Source organism: Hemicordylus capensis, chromosome 4 (genome assembly GCF_027244095.1).
Source record: "Hemicordylus capensis ecotype Gifberg chromosome 4, rHemCap1.1.pri, whole genome shotgun sequence".
Taxonomy (NCBI): domain Eukaryota; kingdom Metazoa; phylum Chordata; class Lepidosauria; order Squamata; family Cordylidae; genus Hemicordylus; species Hemicordylus capensis.
Window position 1 is genome coordinate 216,857,615 of NC_069660.1, and position 22,309 is coordinate 216,879,923.

At 41.7% G+C, this 22,309-nt stretch overlaps 2 protein-coding genes across 9 annotated transcripts in view; one reads left to right on the plus strand and one right to left on the minus strand.

The window, feature by feature from the left end:
• Window positions 1–788: 788 nt before the first annotated feature.
• Window positions 789–20,619, minus strand: TPMT (thiopurine S-methyltransferase). Of its 3 annotated transcripts, XM_053247442.1 has the most exons (10): window positions 20,372–20,619; window positions 17,947–18,022; window positions 16,860–17,011; window positions 15,019–15,111; window positions 14,000–14,132; window positions 12,432–12,484; window positions 9,501–9,575; window positions 8,171–8,256; window positions 7,267–7,311; window positions 789–5,762 (listed from the first exon to the last, which is right to left on the minus strand). In XM_053247442.1, the coding sequence occupies exons 3-10, from the start codon at window positions 16,997–16,999 to the stop codon at window positions 5,650–5,652; spliced, it is 738 nt and encodes a 245-aa protein (XP_053103417.1). In that variant the 5' UTR covers window positions 17,000–17,011; window positions 17,947–18,022; window positions 20,372–20,619; the 3' UTR covers window positions 789–5,649. The 3 variants fall into 3 exon arrangements, with proteins under 3 accessions (XP_053103417.1, XP_053103416.1, XP_053103415.1); XM_053247441.1 differs by lacking the exon at window positions 17,947–18,022 and having other exon boundaries at window positions 20,372–20,618; XM_053247440.1 differs by lacking the exons at window positions 17,947–18,022; window positions 20,372–20,619 and adding an exon at window positions 17,614–17,735.
• KDM1B (lysine demethylase 1B) overlaps window positions 17,765–22,309 on the plus strand; it is a 47,056-nt gene continuing 42,511 nt past the window's right edge. For 2 of the 6 annotated variants that reach the window (XR_008306454.1, XM_053247434.1), the window contains exon 1: window positions 17,907–18,042. Coding sequence is in view for 1 of the 6 variants with exons in the window: in XM_053247434.1 (XP_053103409.1) it covers window positions 17,996–18,042 (47 nt within the window). In the remaining 5 variants the exon portion in view is untranslated. Of the gene's footprint in view, window positions 17,854–17,906; window positions 18,043–20,595; window positions 20,731–22,309 lie in introns of those variants that run through there. The other 4 variants (XM_053247437.1, XM_053247435.1, XM_053247436.1 and 1 more) reach the window with 4 other exon arrangements.

Below are 22,309 nucleotides of genomic sequence, written 5' to 3' on the forward strand. Positions count from 1 at the left end.
AACAACTTAAGGCTTGACTTATCTTGCTTTGCATGTAATGTGTCTGTCTTATATATCAGTTTCACCTTTTAATTTGCATTACTGAAATTAATGGACTTTTGCACGATATTCTAATTTTCCGAGTTTCACCTGTATTTACTGAATAGCTATTTACTGAATAGCTGAATAGCTATTATTCAAATAAAGTGTCAATTTAGCTCCATCCAGACTCTTATGTGTAGGATGCAAGACAGAACCCTCGGAGATCTCGCGCTAGCCTGATGAGCACTGGGAACTAAGTATACCTCAGCCAGATGGAATTACTTCATTGACTAATGCACTGTTTTATATAACCTTGTTGAGCAATTTGGGAATCATAGGGAATGAAGAGAAGCCATAAAGAAGTGATATGGGCCATTTCATTAATTTACCCCAAACCTGAGCTTGCCTTTCTTTTTGACAAGGCTTTTGAGAGACCTATCTTTTCTGAGTGGTAGTCACCCCCAATACCGGTCCACCCAAATCCATCCTGAAATCCGATTTCTTCCCTACAGACAAGGCTGTTATTTTTGCACCAGCTAAGGAGCCTTCATAATGTGGCTGGGTGGTTAGCAATAAGCTAGGGATAAGGCATCTATACCTTTCAATCCCTTTCCCTAAAGGTCTCACCCTACCCCAGTTTCTCTCATTTTAACTGTGATTGTTTGCAAACTTTCACATTAGTTTTTCACTCCAATTAAATGCCCATCACATGTCCATTTGCTATTATTTTCAAGAGGCATTAGTCTTATTAAATGGTCAAACTGAAAAACAATTTAATTAAAAATTTAATAAAAAAATTTATCAGCATCAATATTTTATCAACTTTTGAAAAGATCCCAAAGGTCAAACAAGCATTCAGACAAAAAAAGTTTACAAACTATTTTTTAAAAGGAAAAAATGATAAAACACACAAAATTACACATTTGTCTGGATTGCAGTACAATACCCCCCAACCTTTAATCTGTGATGCACTTTACCATAATCAGTACAAAAGTACTTTATATTGCATACATTAATACATACATTTCATAACTTAATTTACAGTAAATTAAGCACCCGTTCTAACAATATTTTGTTAGCTCTATTTGTTACAGAGATAAAAATAGCATTTGTACTACTGAGTCCATTATGCATGATTGTGGTTGGCATCCTCATAAACATATGATATATTCCATGTTTGAAGAGGGTTTTTTTTAACAAAAAAACACCCTCCAATGTTTCACTATCAAAATTATTGCAAATATTATATTAGGTTAATATTCTTTCCTCAGTTATCCCATACTTAATAATAAAGAGATTTTACTATCAGTGAAAAGTCAGTTCCTAACATTTCCCGAATAACTTACTCAACAGACTTCAAAAATTAGAAATTAATGTTAATTTCACGACACCCTTTTTCATGTTTCTTTTCTCCAATTTCCCACCGAGAAGCACCCTGACAAAATACAGAGGTAACATGTTTTCTTGCTGCTTGCACCACCAGCTGCATCTTCTCACTGTTACTTCTATCCTTCCACAAGCAAAAGAAAGGGGTCTTGTGGCAGCAGCTGCAGGACTTTGCAGTAAAGAAAAGATTTCTACAATAAGGCATGGACGGACAGAGGCAGAAGGAGCAGCTGCCTCTTCAAAAGGAAAGATTTATGTAACATATCAGACAGTGTTAGATGACAGCCCAGGGAATGAATAGCACTAGTCATATGAGGCAATTGAACCAATCATCACCCTTTCCTCAGATCTCTATCTATTGGTTTCAGTGATGAATCAGTCCAGACAAAAAGGAGTGACTAGAGATATCACATGGTTTGATCCACTAGAGATCTCTTAATTGGTATGCAAATCAGAGCCACATTAGTATGCAAATCAGAACCACAGAGCCACAGTGGTTTTTTTACATATAAAAATTACATATACACAAAAAATTACATATAAAAATTACATATTAAAAAGACTCCTGAGGAAACTTAGTGGTCATGGGATAAGGGGGCAAGTACATGTATGGATTGCTAACTGGTTGAAAGATAGGAAACAGAGGGTAGGTATAAATGGAGAGTTTTCACAATGGAGGGAAGTAAGAAGTGGGGTCCCCCAGGGATCTGTCCTTGGTCTGGTGCTTTTTAATTTATTCATAAATGATCTAGAAGTTGGGGTAAACAGTGAGGTGGCCAAATTTGCAGATGACACCAAACTATTTAGGGTAGATAAATCCAAAACAGATTGTGAGGAGCTCCAAAAGGATATCTCCAAACTGAGTGAGTGAGTGACAAAATGGCAAATGTGGTTCAATGTTGGCAAGTATAAAGTGAGGCACATTGGGACAAAAAACCCCAACTTCAGGTACACGCTGATGGGATCTGAGCTGTCGGTGACTGACCAGGAGAGGGACTTAGGGTCGTGGTGGACAGCTCATTGAAAGTGTCGACTCAATGTGTGGCAGCTGTGAAAAAGGCCAATTCCATGCTAGGGATCATTAGGAAGTGGATTGAAAATAAAATGGCTAATATTATAATGCCCTTATACAAAACTACAGTGCAACCACACTTGGAGTACTGCGTACAATTCTGGTCACCACATCTAAAAAGGAGATTGTAGAACTGGAAAAGGTGCAGAAGAGGGCAACCAAGATGATCAGGGGCCTAGAGCACCTTTCTTATGAAGCAAGACTACAACACCTGGGGCTTTTTAGTTTAGAAAAAAGACTACTACAAGGAGACATGATAGAAGTCTATAAAATCATGCATGTTGTAGAGAAAGTGGATAGAGAGAAATTCAATTCACTGTTATTGGCAAAATAGAATTTTCTCTCTATTGTATAACCTGGTACCAATGGTAAACAGTGCTGAATTGCATAGTGGCCACTCGAAATGACTGGAATTAATGTCACATCTCACCTGGCTAGGTTGGAGCTGAAGAAAACAATTTAGCAGCTTGAATTTAGCAGAGAAAGGAAATACTGGCAGACTAGCCGACCCCGACACACACCATCTGTGCGCTCTTTGGGGCCGGCTACCTCTCCCCGCCCGCCACCTGCCCCAGTCTCCGGCCGGGCCCAGGCTGCTGGGCCGAGGTGCCACCGCCGCAGTCGAGCCTGCAGCGCCACCTCGCCTCTGCAGCCGGGCCTGCCGCCACCTCCACCTCGCCTCCGCGGCCGGGTCTGCCACCACCTCGCCTCCGCGGCCGGGCCTGCCGCCGCCTCGCCTCCGCCGCCGGGCCTGCCCCTGCCTCGCCTCACCTCTGTGGCCGGACCTGCTGCAACTGCCACTGCGGCCTAGCCCACTACCGCCGCCGCCTGGCCCACCACTGCCTTACCGGCCAATTCTCCTGGGTGCGCCTCAGCCAATCAGGCGCCTCCACTGCCCAGCCAATCAGCTGAGTGCCGGGACGCACATTCCAAGGCATACGCAGGAGAATTAATATAATAGATATTAAGGCTTGCGGCTAAGTAGTAGTCTTGGGAAACTGCAACATTGCTTTTGAGGAACTAATGTCATCTGAAATTTACTGAACTGAAAACTGAAAACTCATCAGAAAATTTGAGACTGAAATGGGAGAACTAAAGAACATGAAATCATATTTCTTTCTTATATATAAATTTTACTATGCTTTTTGTTACCACTATTCAGCCTCATTTAAGATTTCTTTACTTCACGAGCTGAGCTTCAGTGAGGAGGCAGAATTTTAAAATCTTGTCTCTGGGCCCACTCCAACCTTGATACGCCCCTGCCTGAGGTACTGTTTTTGTTTTTTTTACATCTACTGTGTAGGCTAAACTCCTCCTTGCCACCCTTATTTTTGCTTTTGTAATGTCTTAGATTGATTACTGCAACATGCTCTACATGGGGCCGCTCTGGCAGACAACTAAGAAGCTTCAGCAGGTGTGGAACACTGCTGCTTGCCTCCTGGAGGGTGTGGGAAAGCAGGAGCACAAACAACCAATTTTGCAGTGGCTGCAGTAGTTGAACTACTGATTTAGTTCAACTAAAAAGGTTGAACTAAACCCTTAAATTCCTTCATGGTCTGAGATCTGCATACCTATGGAATCACCTTTTCTCAAATGTTTCGCCTCATCAATTAAAACCTGTATCGTGTCTTTCTCTATGCTCTGTCATTGCATGAATTAATGCTGACCTCAGCCAAAATTAGATCTTTTCAAGTGGTCTTCCCAGTGTTGTGGAAAGCTCTTTCAGAGGTCTACCAAAGCACTTCTATGAGCATTCAGAATGGGCTATATGACCTTTCTATTTCAAACAGTCTTTCTCTGTGGTCTCCCCGAGATTTTGGAATGTGATCCCTGTCAGAATAAAAGCTTCTCCATCTCTGGCTGCCTTCAAGAAAGTTCTTAAGACACAACTACTTCTTTAGGCTTTTTGTTAATATTTTAAAATATTGTTTTAATTGTTTTTAACTGTTTATATTGCTTTTGTTGGCTGTTTTTAAATTCCTGAATTTTATGCAAACCTCCTGGAAATGTTTCATATCAGGCAGGTTATCTTTAATAAATCTATTATATATTTTGAAGAGTTTGTTTATGGCATAGTTTGTGTGAAATAAAGCTGTATTTCCCAATTATCTAGATACCAAATTTTGCCACTTAAATTAGCAATGCACAACTTTTTACACGGGAATGTGCTTAGTGAACATTCAATTTTTATTTTTGGTATTTTTAAAAAGAAAGAATTCTGAATATCATAATTCCCAATTACCTACAGCTACCAAATTTTGCATTAACAATCCTGCCACTGAAATTAGCTGAATGCACTATTTTTCACACTGGTATATGCTTAGGAAATGGTTTGAATGTGTGATATCATCCTATATTTAACTGTCATTGTTCTCAGCAGATTTTTAATGCTCAACAATCAGTTCAATAACTCCAAAATGATATCATGCGCAAGAGAAGCAGAAGATCTTTCTTAGATTCAAATTTACTATGTGTGGTCATTATTCAATAAAATGTATAATGTTTGAAGTTGAAATCCTACAAATGACAAACTGTTCTCTTACTTCCCTTTTGCAAGCACATTAATGACAAATTCTAGTACATATGCTTAATTGCTTGAACTTTCCTATAAGTGTAATCTATGCAAAATGACTTTGCCCAGTCAACAACAGGCCAACCTACTAGTAAATAAATATTTAGAAATATATTTGGGAGCTGAAGTAGTTGAGTGAAGTTCTTAATTTGTTGCTGTTTTCTGAAGATGTTCTAACTTGTTTGTAGCTTTTTGTTAACAGATTATACTAATAACAGATTATTTCCTATGATCATGTGAATCTTTCCTCAGCTTTCTGACTGTACAATCCAATAGCTTCTGCAGGATGTTTATTGAAAACAGGAGAAAATAGGATTGTACAGAAGACCCCCAAACATTCACAGTGTTGGTGAACTCAAATTTTTACCATTTTAAAATGATGAAATAGTTCAGTTGACCAAACAGATAAACTTGACTATCATAAGAGAGTTTTCAGAAACTGAATTTAACACAGATGTTGCAAGGCACATCAAATATCTAGAAAACTACTCATTCTGAATGGGAAAATATTCAAAAGAAAGATGTTCTGCAATCCAGTTGTCAAGTCTCTCCCCCCTGCCCACACACTTGTATTCAAGACTCTTAGTACTGTATCTCGCTATTTTAACACAATTGCATATATTATTTCGCAGAAATAATCAATTCCCCATTTTTTGTGTCTCTCCAGGAGGCCATCTTTTTTTTCAAGACACTTAATATCACAGCATTTTCCTGAAAAGAAAGTAAGAACAACAAATTACTTGATGGTGCGATTTACAGACTATGTGTTGGATCCCAACTAGGACTTCCACAAGGGAGGGTAATCTTTGCCAATCCCCTCTTCCTTCTGCTGCCCCCTGCACTCCCAGAAATCTGCTTCTGAGGGTCTATCAACTCTCAGGGACACATTTTGGGGAGACAGAGGGGGTTGCAGAGGAAGGGGGTGGATTAACAAAATTGCCCTTCCTCCCACACAAACAGAACTTCTTCCATTCACCAAAGTGCTACTTGGAACCCAACGTAATCCTATTTTTGTTGTTTTTGGTATGATAATCACATTACCTGCTATGCACTTAGTTGTATTAAAAAACATGGAAATAGGCAAGCAATTATCACATTGCTGACAATTGGGGGCACAGGGTGTGGATCCTGACTATTCTGACAATTCACCTAATCTGGACAGTGGTGCAGAAAAATTTCTAGTATACATGTGTGGCACACTGCAGATCCCAAAGGCTGGATATACATCAGAGAATACCTGAAAGAGCTCTAATATACTTAAGTCCCCTGAGGGGCACGTTAGCTATTCCCACAATCACCAGAAAGTGGGCTAAAGGAGCCTAGCCTGCTTTCTAGTGATTGTCGGAACCACCGGGCTCGCAGGCAAGCCCGGTGGTTCCAAAGTAGAAAGCCCGCCTAATTCCCCCTCCCCTTAAATGAAGTTAACGGAGCAAGCGCTTCGTTAACCTTCTTTTTTTGCTTGTGTGCTGCCACAGCACATGGCAACACATGAGTAGACTCCCAACTGGAAGGCTGCAGCCAGGCTCCTGGCCTTGGGGGTCTCTCTGGAATGCCCCGTGTGCTCATGCGTGGCATCCTGGGACTTCCAGAGACCGGGCGGCCTCCAATCTCCTCCGCAGCCCCTACCGGCTCTGTGATGGAGCTGGAGGTCGTATGGGTGGCCAGTCTGGCCACCCAGGGCTCAAGGTCTGATCGTCTGCGGGGAGAACAGGCTAAGCCTGCTCTCCCGGCAGCAGCCCTACAGGCTCTACATGTAGATCGTGTGTAGAGCCTCACTGTCTAACAGAGCTGAAGTGGGATAAAAGATGCCAGATTGCTCTGAAGGTAGGAATTTTGAAGCATTCAAAGAGAATAAGAACTGATCCAAGAACCTAGGTTAAATTACTGGGAGCCCAGCACTGAAAGTAACCTTGGACGACAAGGAGGTAGTATCTGTTAGACTAGAAGTGCAGGTTCATGTTTCTCTTCCCCAGCACAAAACAATCGCCAACTACACCTCTGGGGGAAATAATGGTTTTTGAGGGCATCAGTACATTTCTGATATCTGTTTTCAGACTGCATGTGCTTCCAGATCCTGCCTAGGAAGCAAACATCTGTACAAACTATCACTGTTAGTTTTTAGTGGGAGAAATGCCCATTCTCTGCCTATGTGAACGTACATTGGATCTGTCAGTTTCATTCTGGTAGATACTGAAACTGTATTCAGTTGACTCACCAAATAAACTGTTCACTTCAGAGTCAGGAACGTAGAATGGTGGACCTGAAAAGAAATCAGCAAACCTAATCAGGGGTGGGGGTGGGGGGAAATCACCAAATTGTATGTGCTCCTAAATTTACTTTGAGAACCCTGATATTATAGCTGGGTTCTCAACACATGTTTAAAAATAAAATCTGGTTTCATTTCAACCTGGTTTAACAATAGTGGATAGGTGGGCTTGTTTGTGAGAAAGAGGAAAGTAGTGTGAGGAGGCCTTGCACAATCCCAGAGGCTACTCCTGATCCCTAAACCCTAGTCCCAGTTTTAGATCTGAACTGGGCCCAAGAGTTGCAATAGATTCACGCAACCACTTTCCCTACTACATGGTGAAACCCCCCCTTTTTTAAAATCAATGTGGTGGAAAGCCATGAACTTCTGGAGTGTGCATTCTTTTGTGTTGTTTGTTAATGATTTGACCTGTTTTAGGCTACAATTCTATGCACACCTGACTGGGAATAAACCTGAGGGAACACAGTGGAACTTACTTCCGAGTACGCATGCATAGGATTGCATAGTTAATATCTCACCCTTGAATTAATTTGTATTTGAACTGGAATTTTTATAAGCTGCCTGGGGATGGGGGTTCAGTTTCAGGTCTGAAAGGCCAGGAAAAAAAACAAAAAACGATAAAATATCAGAAAGCACCAAATGTGCCCTGGGATCACAGGCCAGATACATCTGGCAAATCTGACTTTGCAGGCTTGGTGCCCTGTCATCTCATGCCCCAGCATCATCATACTGTATATATCACTAGTCATGAAACACTTCGTCCCAAAAGATCACTTCATGATGGAAAATTAGTTGCTGTGATCCATAAAGAGTCTCATGATTCCTAGATTAAGATTAGACCACAATCTCCTACCTTTGTGTTTGCTTGCATCATAAGAACAGGTGACCAGAAGACAACAACACTTCCTGTCCATTAGTGATAATAGCAAATTGGCATAGCTAAAAACAAAAACAAATCAAATATTGTGTCGTCTATTTGTGTATATAAACAAAGCGTCAGAATGTAACACCAACAATTTGATCATTGCATAGCACTTTGCATTTTGAGTTCTGTATATTATGGCCCCATATGCCCTACTAAGAGGTGGAAAGGTGAGAGGGCACTTCAGACACACCATTACATGCAGAAGACATCCTCGACCCAAGACATTCAGTCCTTTGGGAACTGTGGAAAGCCCTTTGAAATGAACAACAATCCTCTCACACAATTCCCATTCATTTAACTGAGGTTTTGGTAGAAAACTTCAGGTGAACCGGGGGAGAGAGTGGGAGAAGAGTGCTATTTCAATTGAATTTACTGCTCAGGCTCCAAGTTGTCTTGTACCAACCCTGAACAGGATGCAGGGCTTTCGAGACCTTTTTTATCACAACAGAAATCTAGTTCCACCCATGAGTTCAGGTTTTATAGTTCACAGGGATGTTGGTTGTCAGTCTTAAAGGGCAGAGGTGAAGACGATGGTCTTAGACAGGCACAGGTCAAATTCCAGAGGCACCAATCAAAGGGGGATAGGGGAGATAACACAACTCAACAGACAAATGCCAAAGGCAGCAACTGAAGCTCCAACGGGCCAGATGCAAGTGACATAGTCAAATGCTGGCAGGCAGGTGGTCAGGTTTCAAAAGTCAGTAATACAAGGGAAAGGAGCAGAAGGGCAGGGAAAGGAAAGGCTTCAGGAGTCTGTAGAGCAACTGCTCTGGCTGATGTGGTTGGGAACCAAGCTTGGGACAGCAGCTATATAAAGTCTAGCAGGCCCCTACTGCCCCCCCCCAGATCATCTGATCCTATTGGGCTGACAAGCTGCAGTATGCCATCCAGCCATTGTCAAGATGGTGCTGCAGAGCACAAGGATCTGCTCAGCACTTCCCTCTGCTGATGAGCTGAGAGAATGGTGCCTGGGTCCTATTGCCATGGGCCGAAGGTTGAAGATGCTGGCACCTTAAAAGTTACGCTAGTATTTAAGTACTGAACCCAGTTTCCCTAACTGCAATAACAAGTTAGATATTATTCAAAACCATGTGTCGTTATTAGGGTATTCCCAAGTGGCAGAGTGAATGACTAGTGCAAGTTATTCATCAGTTATGTCAAGGAAGAAATGATTGATTCCTTAGAGCGAGGGGTGAGTAAATTACATAGAGCAGATCTCAATGTTAACACAATATATGATTCAATATAAATCACTAACCGTTCTCTGTCACAAGGGTTAACAGCTACTAGAGATCCCCTGTCCCAGATTCCATTGCATTTGCCAATAACTGTGCTATAAGCAGAGGGAGGGGAAGTAAAGAAAATAAGGTGCATGTTACAAACAGTAAGTATTTTGCTTTTATTATCTGTGGGACAGGAAAAGCAGATCTTCCACAAAAGAATATAATTTTAAATTACTGCACAGACCTCCCACTCTGCATGAGCAATCACCCAAATGATGCAACTGGGATATTTATTTGGAACATTTTACAAAGCTGACAAGAAAACATAATATTGTATTGTGCGCAATGTGGCTCACATGCTGTGTGCCTCTGTGTGTGTGTGTGTGTGTGTGTGCATGTGCTATGAGCACATGAATCTGGGGGTAAATGAACACAATCTCTCCCTGATTAGTGTATTATGGCATGAACAAAACATCACATGCCACACACTGTGTAAATGTAAATGCTTAGGCCAGGGTCCAAAGAACTGTGAAACTAGTTAGATGAGTGAAGGGGAGTTTAGACTGGTTTTTCACAAGAAGTAGTCACTCTTGTCATACCACAAATTTCCTTTGAAACTGGAGTTGTAAAAACAGTTTCTAATATAGCATATGGGTCAGTTATGTTGCCAGACTGCCTCACCTCCATCTTGGAAACTGTGGCTTTGACTCACTGAGCTGCACAGACACACATTTGGTGTCAGAAGGAAAATGACTTCCATTTGGACCAAAAGGCAAACTAAGATGTTGCAAGCAGCCTGAGCAGGCAAGGAAAACACCCTGAATCCTTGAATACTTAATAAAGCCAAATTCCTGATGGAGCCAACAGGAGTCTTACATAAAAGATCATCCCTGAAAACCTGAGCAACTGCTCCCCAAAAAGCGATCAGGGCATAGACCAGGACAAGCTGGCAACCTAGAGCCCTTTTGTTTGGTCAGCCATCTGAATAGTGTCCCATGCATTTCCCCAGATCCTGCACTAGAAGATTCCAAAATAACTGCTTCCCACCTGCTCCAATTTTTATGCCTTTGGAGGCCCTGCTGGGAGACTACAGAAGGGAAAGCCTATAAATAATCTTTGCCCTTAAATGCATGTGTGTGACTTCAAAATAATCATTATTGGCTTTTTGTGTGGGTTCTGCCGTCTACTATTCTGAAGCCCACCCAGCCAAGTGCCTTTGTGTGTTCAACACAATGACTGAAATATCAACTGATGACATGCACATGTGAAGCAGCCATCACAAAAAGAAATGTCACAGAAATTTCATATCACCACACCTGAAATACTCTTCAACAAAGGCAATTTGTATGTGATGAAACATGTATGAATAAATCAGGACCAATGTTGACTTCCAAATATATATCTTAGGGTTAAACAAGACAAGATGTGCCATACACTTTTCCTGGCAACTTTAACAGGCAACATCTAGAAAAGTTACTAATCACTAAGCACCACTGATATCAGTGTGACCGACTAGTCATGACTAACTTAGTCTGGATGTTCAATGGTGGTGGTTTGATCTTTATTGAGAAAATGGCATGGTGGAGTGTTGAACCTCCCTCCCCCTGATGCCATGATCCTGATCAGAATTAATTTCACCCCTTTGGGTCAATTAAAAATTAAAGGGAGAGGAGAGCTGACCATCAGTCTCCATCGTCTCAGCTAGTTTGGCCCTTAGATTCTATTTAAACTCCTCCACAAAAGATAATGATCAATTTCTGCAGTTCAGGAATAATGTAACAATTCTTGTTGAATATTAAGTTTCGTTGGCTTTCCACAGTTAAAGAAAGTCTAAACCTAAAACCGGGACTGGCTGCAAGCTTTTAAGAGGCCTTCAACAAGTGCCTTTGTGGACTCCCCAAGCCCTAGTGAAAGCTGACAGGATCATGCTGCCGCTGTGGGCACTGGGCAAGTGGAGGACAGCTTGGGACATTTTTATGACCTGCACCCTTGGCCAGCATCTTGACTTGGTTGACCCCTGCCTAAAGGCATCACACTGGGAATTATCATATTCAAAATAAAATTCACTAGCTGCCCAAATCACGAGTTTGTCTAGTTAATTAAAGAAAAGTCAGGAGTCTAACTTTAAATGATAACCACCCCACACACAAAAAATTACTGATATGGAGTGAGGTAAGAAACCATATAGAATAAATAATCATAAATTCAAACAATGCATTTTTGAATTAATTAGTTTTTAACTGGGTTGTGGATATGATACTCCTCTTTCACATTCTGTCTTTGTTTCAAGCTTCTTTCACAGCACAATGCAATAAGCTAGGAAATTAGTTTAGTAGGGTTTTTTTAAAAAACAACAACAACAAACAACAACAACAACAACAACTGTTTTATATTGTTGCCTTATTAATTGATGTTTTAACTCTTTGTAAGCTGCCTTGGTGGCAAAGAGGAAAGGCTGCCTAAACTATGTTCAGACTGCATTAGTCTAGCCTATGCAAAGGGGTCATCACATGGACATATAAACACTCAGAATTCTTCAGGATAAGTTTGGGATCTACGCTGTTTTGCTTAAGAGGTAAAAATAGGTTTCATCCTGTGCATAAGAGTTAAGCAACCAAGCCTTTCCGTGTCACTGATTACTGTAACAATTCTTGTTACTCAGTAACTAATACAAAGTAATTAATGTGTAAGCTGCAAGTACAACAAAGTACAGTAAAGCACTTTCAGTGTTTATGAGAGATATTTTATGAACAGAGAAACGTTTTTAGTGGCTCACAAAAAGCTATATCCTAGTTCTGGGAATAATAAAGTACCAGTGGTGCCATATTAAGATGAAGATTATGCCATGCCCAGCATATGCTACACTCTTATTTTCCAGGAAACCTGCATTGGAATCAGACCAAAAATAGCACTATCAAAAGCATGCCTGATTGTGGAAAGATTGAAACACACCATTTTGCTCCTACCTGGTCAAATCAAAGATACTGCAACAGTATAAAGAAATATTCCCAGATAGGCTCTACAGTGAGAAACATGGAAAGAACTTTCAGTTAACATTTAATAACAAGACAGAATGAACAATTAGTAAGATGATCTTTTTATGCGAAGATCCTTGAAGCATCATTTATATCCCACTGTGACTTTGCAGGAGGGATATACACATTTAATGGGTATGGAGGCTTGAACAGCCTTAAACACATGAGTTGTCTAATGGCTACATCCAATGTGGTTGATTTCCTACACACATAGGATTTTCTTCTATAAAACTGTGTGCTAACTGCATGTAAATAATATAAACTTCCCAGTGTGGGTATGGGCAGTGTGATAAACGAACATGCTTTCATCACATTTTTATTTTATTTTAAATATTTTATTATTTATATTTTATATATATTTATATATTTATATTTATATATTAAATATTTATAAATATTTATTTTAATATTTTATTTTAGTTATTCAATTTCTATACCGCCCTTCCAAAAATGGCTCAGGGCGGTTTACACAGAGAAATAATAAATAAATAAGAGAACATTAATAACACTTCAGTAGCATGAATCAATGTGTTTGATTGTTGTTGTTGTTTGTTTGTTTGTTTGCTACAAGAAGTGCATTAGAGGAGATGAAATACTTTTTTTAAAGACAAGAACTGTAGTTGGCTTGGTGCAGGTGTTATGTAAATTAAGTGTTGCAAATCAGGAGCAAGATTTGAAAGCATGCAGGCCCTTCCACACACCTCCCCTCCTCTGTACAGAGCAATTTTCTATCCTCACATCTCTCCCCAATGTTTAGCATTACAAGTGCACTGATATAAACCATGGTTACAAGAATGTACCTTGAATTTATTACATAACCATGGTTTGCAGAGAAAACACCCCCCCCTCTATTTCAAAATATGGGGTTAACCTCTAGTTTATGAGGGAATTGTGCTTTACTTCAGTAGTGGCCGGTGTGAGCACTGCTCTGTGTGTGTGTGTGTGGTGGTGAGAGGCACCTTTAAGCATAAATTAGTAGGTGCTTACTTCCACTCCGGCTGTGCCTGCACCTGCTCCAAGCAGCAGCGCGATGCCCAGTACTCCCTGCGGCGGGGGATTGGCTCCATGGAAGCCCGGCGAGTGGCGAAAATGATCCTCCACCGCAGGGAGTGCTGGGCGGTGCACTGTTGCTCAGAGCAGCTTGCAGGTGTGGCCGGAGGTAAGCACCTACTAATTTATGTTTAAAGGTGTCTCTCGCCGACCCACCCCAACCCCCGCTGCCCCAGCAGTGCCCACATCAGCCAACACTGCTTTACATTAATCATGGTTTCCATCAGTAACAAAACACACATGATTAACATTGGGAAAGGAAGGAAAATGTCTCCAGGCTGGGCAGGAAGGAGCATGTGTTCTCGATGCCAACTGCTGATTTGCGAACATGATTTGTAGGGAGCCAGGGTTGCATCTAGACCAGGCCCTTCACAGCCTTATGCTTAACTGTATAAACTTCCACATTTTTCTACTATGAAAACTGTAGAAATGGTTTGCCCAATACAAACCTTAAATAATTTCGCTCCAGGGATCTCTGGGACTGTTTCTTCAGTAAAGGAAAGGTTTTGTTCTGCAAAAAAGTCCTTCAGCGCACTTTCGCTGATTTCAACACCAAGCACATGATGCCCCATGTCAGCTAACCTATGTGTGACAATAAAAAGCAGCATGTTTACTTATGTTTTATTGCATACAAGTAAAACTGAGCTTGGCTGGCAATATGTAGGATCACTTTAGTGTTCAAGGAATTAACGACACTTTCTGGACAAACATGAACAAGAGAGACCTGGTACAGTTTTTATTTTGTTTTAAAGAGAGAAATAAGAGAAACAGGAGTGGGGTGTCTAACCTTTCCCTCACCTTCATCTTCAAACTTCCCCTCCCAGGTATTTCATATGTATTTGCTTTTGATGTGTGGTTAGCCCTTGATAATTCATGGAAGGGGAACAATGAAACATGTACAAATTTATATATGAGAAAGACATGTAAAGAGAGTGGTTGTTTCAAGTATATGGGTTTCTCCTATAGGGAAGGAAAACTTCATATGAGCAAGGATATACATTTGAGGTAGAGTGGCGTGGCATGGCTGCTACTCCAGACTAACTACAAATATAAAATCTGGCTGCATTCGTCTCTCTCAAATGTTAGAAGTTACAATCTGCAACTGACTGCAAGAAACATATTGGCTAAACCTGCTCTATCCCTGGATTCTTCATAAAGAGCAAATCCTGGTATTATACTCCTAACAGATGTTCTTTGTTCTCATCACACTTGGTGAACAAGCCAAGATATTAAACCAAGATTATATCCTAGATCAGGCTTGCTCAACTTTGCCCCTACCCAGCTGTTTTTGGACTACAATTCCCATAATCCCCAGCCACAGTGGGCAACAGCTAGGGATTATGGGAGTTGTAGGTCATCATCTGCAGGAAGGCTGAAGTTGAGCAGCTCGGTCCTAGATACAGGGAGTTTTCAGTTACATGAAAGAAAATCAGCAAAATAAGATTGAATCTTAAACAATTCATTTTACCATTTCATTTCAATGGCTTTGCCACAAAGTGGGACAAATATCTTCAGTCCACTCCTGCCATTGAGAAGCATATCCAAATACTTTCTTAGAAGTCTGCAGAAAAGGAAATTATTTTAACAACATGTATAACTGATAATTTCTGACTGATCTTAAAAGTAGAATGTGATAATAGCTTGGCTAAAAATGCTTACTTATTCAGCTAGAGAGACAACTTTGGGTTTGCAAGTCTTAAGAATGTTACTAAAAAGGACTGAATTGATACAACACAGGTGCAGGAATGCATACTGCAAACGCGCTGGCACTGTGCCTAAGATATACAAGAGACTGACACATGGGGTCTATATGTCTAAATACCCCAAACGATGTGACTGACTAAACTATACAGGGGATGATCATCACCCTCTTGCCTTGTGTCTTACTGGCCACTATTAGCAACAGAATGAAGAGCAGGTGGAAATCTGATTGGATCTTATGGGGCAGTTCTTATAAATGAAATATTGCCTCACTGAGACTAGTAAAGGTAAAGTTGTGCCATTGAGTTGGTGACCACAGAGCCCCATGGTTGTCTTTGGTAGAATACAAGAGGGGTCTACCACTGCCATCTTCCACACAGTATGAGATGATGCCTTTGCATCTTCCTATATCCCCTGCTAACTGAGCAGGGGAGCACCTTTTAAAGGTGGTGATTCTCTTTATTGAGTAGGGAGAGAGCAACTGGCCATATCCATCCCCAGCACAGCATCCCTCCAGTGGCTGTTGCTTGTGTCTATGTTATGTTTCTTTTTGAGATTGTGAGCCCTTTGGGGACAGGGAACCATTTTATTTATTTATATCTATGTAAACCGCTTTGGGAACTTTTGTTAAAGAGTTGTATATAAACATTTGCGTCGTCGTATTATTATTATCATATCACTGCTGCCTGATATAGGTGTTTCCCATAATCTGGGAAACATACTAGCAGGGATTTGAACCGGCAACCTCTTGCTCCCTAGGCAAGTTACTTCCCTGCTGCACCATCAGGTGGCTCACTGAGACTAGTACCAGTTTCTAAATGTTCAGCATTTTCATGTGTTTTTCTCATGACAATGAGGACTGGAAACATGCTTTCTGCAAAAGAACGAACAAGATTCGGCAGTGGCCTGCAGATTATTTTATAGGAAGGATTGGACTGGTTCAGATGCAACACTAAACGTGATTTAGCATTATGTGAACAAGCTTAAGACTGCTGCTGGCTCACTCATCCCCTCTTCCCTCTCTTCTTGTTTACGAGAGGATGACAGTTAAAGCTTTTGCTTTCACATTAAAACAAACCACATTACATATGAATTTGGGGAGCCATAGTTTGTTAACTAGCTAACTATAGTTAGAACAAGTCAGATTGTCAAGTGAATCAAACTGTAGTTAACAAACGACAGTGCCCTGAATTCATACATAAGGAAAGCTGCAATTCCTTCAAAAATGAAAAAAAACTTTTCACTCTTCACATGCATGCAACAGGAGGAGAGGGGAGGGTTAATGCATTCTGTGATTATGTGAGGTAAAGAAGATTGTTTGGATTAATCACTCTGTATTATCAACCTTCAAAATAAGGAACTGAATATCCTTATTAAGCCTTTTATACACATTGTGAGCAACATCCAGACTAGCAAGTTATAACTAAGCACTACTGAAATCAATGAAACAAGTTAGTCACAACTAACTTAAGTTCTACTCATTTCAGTAGGATTTAGTCATGACTTATTCTGGATGTTGGTTAGCTTAAAAAAAAAAGTCATGTGAGATAGCAAGTTTCCTCAAACGTCCATCAGCTTTATCATAAGTGCATAGCTAGGATTACATACGGATGAATTTCTTCATTATGAAATCCAATATTGTTTGTTTGCCATTTCTGCAGCCATTCCTCTTCAGTCACCTGCCTGTCTTTTTGAGTCTTAGCATTACCATCATCTTCCCTTCCAGGTGAATTTAAGGAATTTTCCATGGTCCAGGCAACCTTCGTAAAGAGAAAAGCAAATTCCATGGCCACTTGTGAATCATTGGTTAAATATCCACTTTGTTTTTAAGGCAAAACTTTTGCATATATTCAAAGAAGAATGTTTTCCCCAATGCAACTTTAGTTCAGTAAAGTCTGTAGAATCATGTTAGAATACAGCATTGTAGAACCTGTAGATAATCCATCTGTAGTATGTACAAAAAAGCCTAAAATGGATTTCCTTTGGAAAGCACAGACAACATGGTTTCCCTCTCAGAATGTGCCTTAACTGACAGGCAGTATGCAAGCCATTCCATAGCATAAGTCCTATAGACAAAGCTCAGAGTATGTACTGAGTTCCTGAATATGTGCATACCAGTGAGGACCTAGAATAACACGCTGCAGTATATCAGGATTCCAGCCAGCCTATGTGGGACTACAACTATACCAAATTTGGTCCACATTTTGCTTGGGATTCTGGGAGTTTTAGTCAACAACATCTGGGAATCCCTGTTAGAAGGAACACGGCTCTCCATCCCCAGAAATCAGGGAATACAATACTGAAGGTAAGTTCTCCCATGTTAAATTGTGTGCTTTCTCTAGATGTGTGTGTAGTCACTTACATGAGTGTGTGGTTAGATCTGAAGATGGGGGACAGGTATATTCTCTGATGGTACACTTTGATCCACATCTACATATCTGTAAAGCATTCCAAAGTCAGATACTTTGATGTTAGGAGGCGGCACTTGGTTGCCCAGCAACTAGCCTACAGAACACTGATGATGAAAGGCAACTGTCAAGTTCTTCCTGCCCTCTTAGCCCAGAGAGGTGGACATTTGGTGCTGTGGGTACAGCCCAATAAGGTATGGATCATGGAGAGGGGTGTGGGTTGAGACTGTGGACCTAGGGAGCTTCTGCTTGAGATTGAGGTCAGTGAAACCTGGTGCCAGACCTACTCAGCATGGCTGCACACTCCATTGTTTTGCCCAGCTAAGCCTGCTTTGAATGCTGGTCACTTGTATCTTCACATCCCTAGAGAACACAAGGGATAGGTAGGTGTAATTATTATTATTATTATTATTATTATTATTTCAATTTTGATTTCGTATACACATGCATGATCATCCCTTGTTGGCAGTAGCATTAATGGGTGACTTGCTATTTATTGTTGTTGGTTTTATCAAAATGTGTAAGCTATATTGAGAGACTCTACCTGGAAAGGCAGAACAGAAATTCTGAGCAGCACAATAAGAACATAAGAACAGCCCTGCTGGATCAAGGTCAAGGCCTATCTAGTCCAGCATCCTGTTTCACACAATGGCCCACCAGATGCCTCTGAGAAGCCTACAGGCATGAGGTGAGGGCATGCCCTCTCTCTTGCTCCCTTGCAAGTGGTATTTAGAGGCATCTTGCCTCTAAAGTGGGTGGTGGCCTTAGCCAGCAGGCTACTAGTCATTGATAAACCTGCCCTCCATGAAATTGTCTAAGCCACTTTTAAAGCCATCCAAGCTAGTGGCCATCACCACATCCCATGGCAGAGAATTCCACAGATTGTGTGCAAAAGTCCTTCCTTTTGTTGGTCCTAAATTCCTGGCCTTCAGTTTCATGGGATGAAACATCCAGTCTAGACAGTCATAACTAAGCACCACAGAAGTAAATAACATGAGTTATTAATGACAAATTTAGTCTGGATGCTGCCCACTATAAATAAACAGTGTATGAATAAGTCGTCACACTTGAAACATAGACAACACTATTAAAATACAATGATTTTCAGAAAATCCAGTTGTCCACACATTCATGTGCGGTGGGTCAAACCTATGCATTTGTATGCCTGCAGCATTCAGTGTTGATATGCATGTTTGAAATCACAGATTTTGAAACAGGAGGCAAACTCCAAAAAGGTGCAGAAAATAGAAGAGAGTTTAATATGAAAATGTGTCTCTAGAGGCTCAAAGCATTTTGGCAAGTTGTTGTCTGGGGCAAAAAGAGAGTTTCTTTCAATGGTGTGGATTCCCATAAATTAGGACTGTCCTGGCTGGTCTGCAACCTCAAGTCTAGTTCTAATTAATGGGGATCCATTGCTATTGGGAAAAACTCTCTTTGTTCCTTGGAAGAAGGCAGTCTGCTGAACACACTGGGCCCACAGAAGTACATTTTCATATTAATTTTTTTGCACCTTTTTGGAGTTCTCTTTCTTTTTTGCCCCTTTAGTTTGAGCGCCACCTTCCTTTTTCCTTTATCAGCACAGATACTACACTATTAATAGAACTGTAATATATTCTCACACATATGCCTTTTTAACTGAGTTAGTTCACACATTCAGTCACCAGTCATCTAGTTCACACATGCATGTTTATCACTTGATTACTGCAACAGTAAATGACAATGTGAATGGACTGTCACAAATATGGTACTACAGTGCTTTATAGTGGACTAGAAACATTGGACCAGAAACAGAGACCCTCAGGTTCAAATCTGTGCTCAGTAAAGCTCACTGGGTGACTTAACCTATCTCATAGGGTTATTGTGAGGACAACAAAGGGCAGGCAGGATAAATATTTTGAGTTCCTTGGCAGGGCAGGATAAAAAAATAAAACACAAAGTAAGTACAAAGGAATTAGGAGTAGAGAACTCAAATGATAAACATTCATGTTTCTTAATCTGCTCTTGGTACTGAAACGCAAAGTGATAAGGAAGCAAGACATATACAAAACGCAGAGGTGTAATTATAATAGGGCAAGGGGAAACAGTTGTCTGGGGGCCTACTGTCTTGGGGGGGGGCCCAGAGGCAAGTCACATGACTGACTCCCTCAGCCGCGCACCTGCCCGGGGTTCCTTTAGTTGTATTCATCCGAAATTGATGTGAAATTGATCCTCCGAAATTGATGTGAGTGTTAAGACCTGAAGCTACCAGAACAGCATGTCTTTCTCTAGTACCATTAAATGACTTGCATCGTCCACAATTTACAAAACCTTTAAAAAAATAATATATTACTTCAGTGAGGGGGGGCATTTTAAAATCTTGTCTCTGGGCCCACTCCAACCTTGCTATGCCCCTGACAAAATGCCCTTGTGAAACGTCCTCTAAACTTTCCCCTAATTTACAGCTGCTCAGTCATATGTTCACTATGAACATAGAAACGTCATACTGTATCTAACCTACTTTACCGCCTGCTTCTTCTTTTGAATTACTGATGCAGAGTGCAGAATAGATCGCTCACTAAGCATTCGAGAAATCCCTCCCCAAAGTGCTTTTTCTGTTCTCCCAAAACATATATCAAGGTGTCTTTCCTCCCGCTTCCTTAAAAAATTAAATAAGGCGTTGCTCTCACGCTTTCCCTCTGCACCCGCCTCGCACAGATCTGAACTTAAACTTACCTTGGGACGCAGCAGCAAGAAAAAATAATAACGATAATAAAATCCCCGTAATCTGAACAAAGAACGACAGATATGGGAGGGCGGAGAAGTTTGGCTGGGTGGCTCAGCCAGGAATGCAAAAGAACCCAGCAAGCCCACGACAACCACTGAGGCGCCTGATTCCGAGGTAGCGCTCTACGGACCTCGCTTGCCCGCCGAGGAAAGGAAACCAGAAGCGGTTGCAACATTGTCTCCTCCCCTTCGCTCCAGACGCTACGCGCTGAGGACAGCGGAAGCAGCATTGGGGGGAGGGGGAGGAGGAGGAGGAGGAGGGAGGGGGAAGAGCTGCATGGTGGTGAAGCCCAGCCGTGCGGCGGTAGGTAAGTGGCTTGTTTGTTTCTCGGCGGCGGCGAGGGCTCCCTTGGCTGGGGAAGCCATAGGGCAAAGGGGCTGCCGCAAAGTCAGGAATGCCTCCTGCCTGGCCAAGGGAAAGGAGGCTGCTGCTGCTGCTGCTGCTGCTGCTGCTGTTGTTCTAGCTCCAACCTGCTGCGGCGACCGAGTGGGTGACAGCAGGGGCACAAAGCAGTAGCGCCGGCTGCGGTTTCTTCTCCTGCGGGGTCGGTGGTCTCTGCCTGGTTCTTCGGGGTCGGGACTTCGCTCTGCAGGATTTCTAGCGTGGGTGTGGGTGTGTTGTGTGTGACTACTTGAGGAGGACATGTGGGCAGGTCGTGGGGCTTCTGGGGAATTTGAACATGGCTTTCTTTGAGCCAGGGATTGCGCCCCATTCAGTGCCAGGGCACAGCCCCACATACCTCCAGGAATGGTCAGGAGCATGTGCCTTGGAGCGAAGGGCAGCGTGTCTTCCGAGCACTATTGTGGGATAAAATAAGCGAATCACTAAAGAGGCACGTCGAAGGAGAAACCCTAGAATAGCCTTTACCAGTCTGGCATTGGGGGAGGGCCAGAGGGTGTGACTTCTAGGTAAGCTGGAGCCCCAAGACCTCTCATTTGAGGAGCAAAGCACTTGGGAGTTGAAAGAGATTATGCCTCCTTGGTCTATCCAGGTGTATCTTTGACGTGCAAGTTTGGCTGGGCATTTAAATTTCAATTTTCAGGGAGTTGTTGGGTTTTTTTAAAACGTGGGGGGATATGCAGTAATGGTACTCCTCCAAACCTTCAGTCTGGGGGTCCAAACCACTCCACCGCTTCAGATTCTGCCACCTCATTCTGCTGCATCGGTCCATACCCAGCACTACCACCTCCCTATAGCACCGAAAACAGAGGGGATTTGTCCTAGGACATTAGGCAGTGTGTTCTAGATGTTTGCATTTATTTTTATTGCAAGGAAGGGCAGGTTTTAGGATTGAAAGGCAGATTAAAACTTTTTTAAAAATAAACCCAGACTAATAAAAGGCTACAGATAACCACTTCCCCAGGTGGCTACAAATGCCATAAATGGCTACCATATGGATCCCGACCATCTAAATTCACTCTTTTTTTCTGGTTATGGGGAGAGTGGTGAGGAGCCCTTAATATTTATTTAGGAAAGGAGTTCCCAAACTCATTTGCCCAAGTTCCTCTTCAGTGTTTCAGTCCGTCTTTGAAAGCTGCCTCTTTGGGATTCAGACAGACAGAATTCCAAAGAATTGGTTTGGACAGGCGTCAGGCAGCTCACATTTTATTTTATATTTTAATTAGTATATTTGTATACCACTCTATAAAAAATTTAAAAAGTCCCTGGGCAGGGCATGCTGAAGCCAGGGACATGGTGAGAATGTGCCTGCCCTGATTTCACTAAAGGACATCCTGATGCACTGTTGGGGTGTCTTTTAATTTTGTGAGAGAACTCACCCTCTGCAGATGCTCCAAAACCGTGTTTAAACAGAGTTTTGGAGCGCACACAGAGGAGCAATTTGGATGAATATCCCGCTCTCACAATAAAAGGACACCCTAACAGCG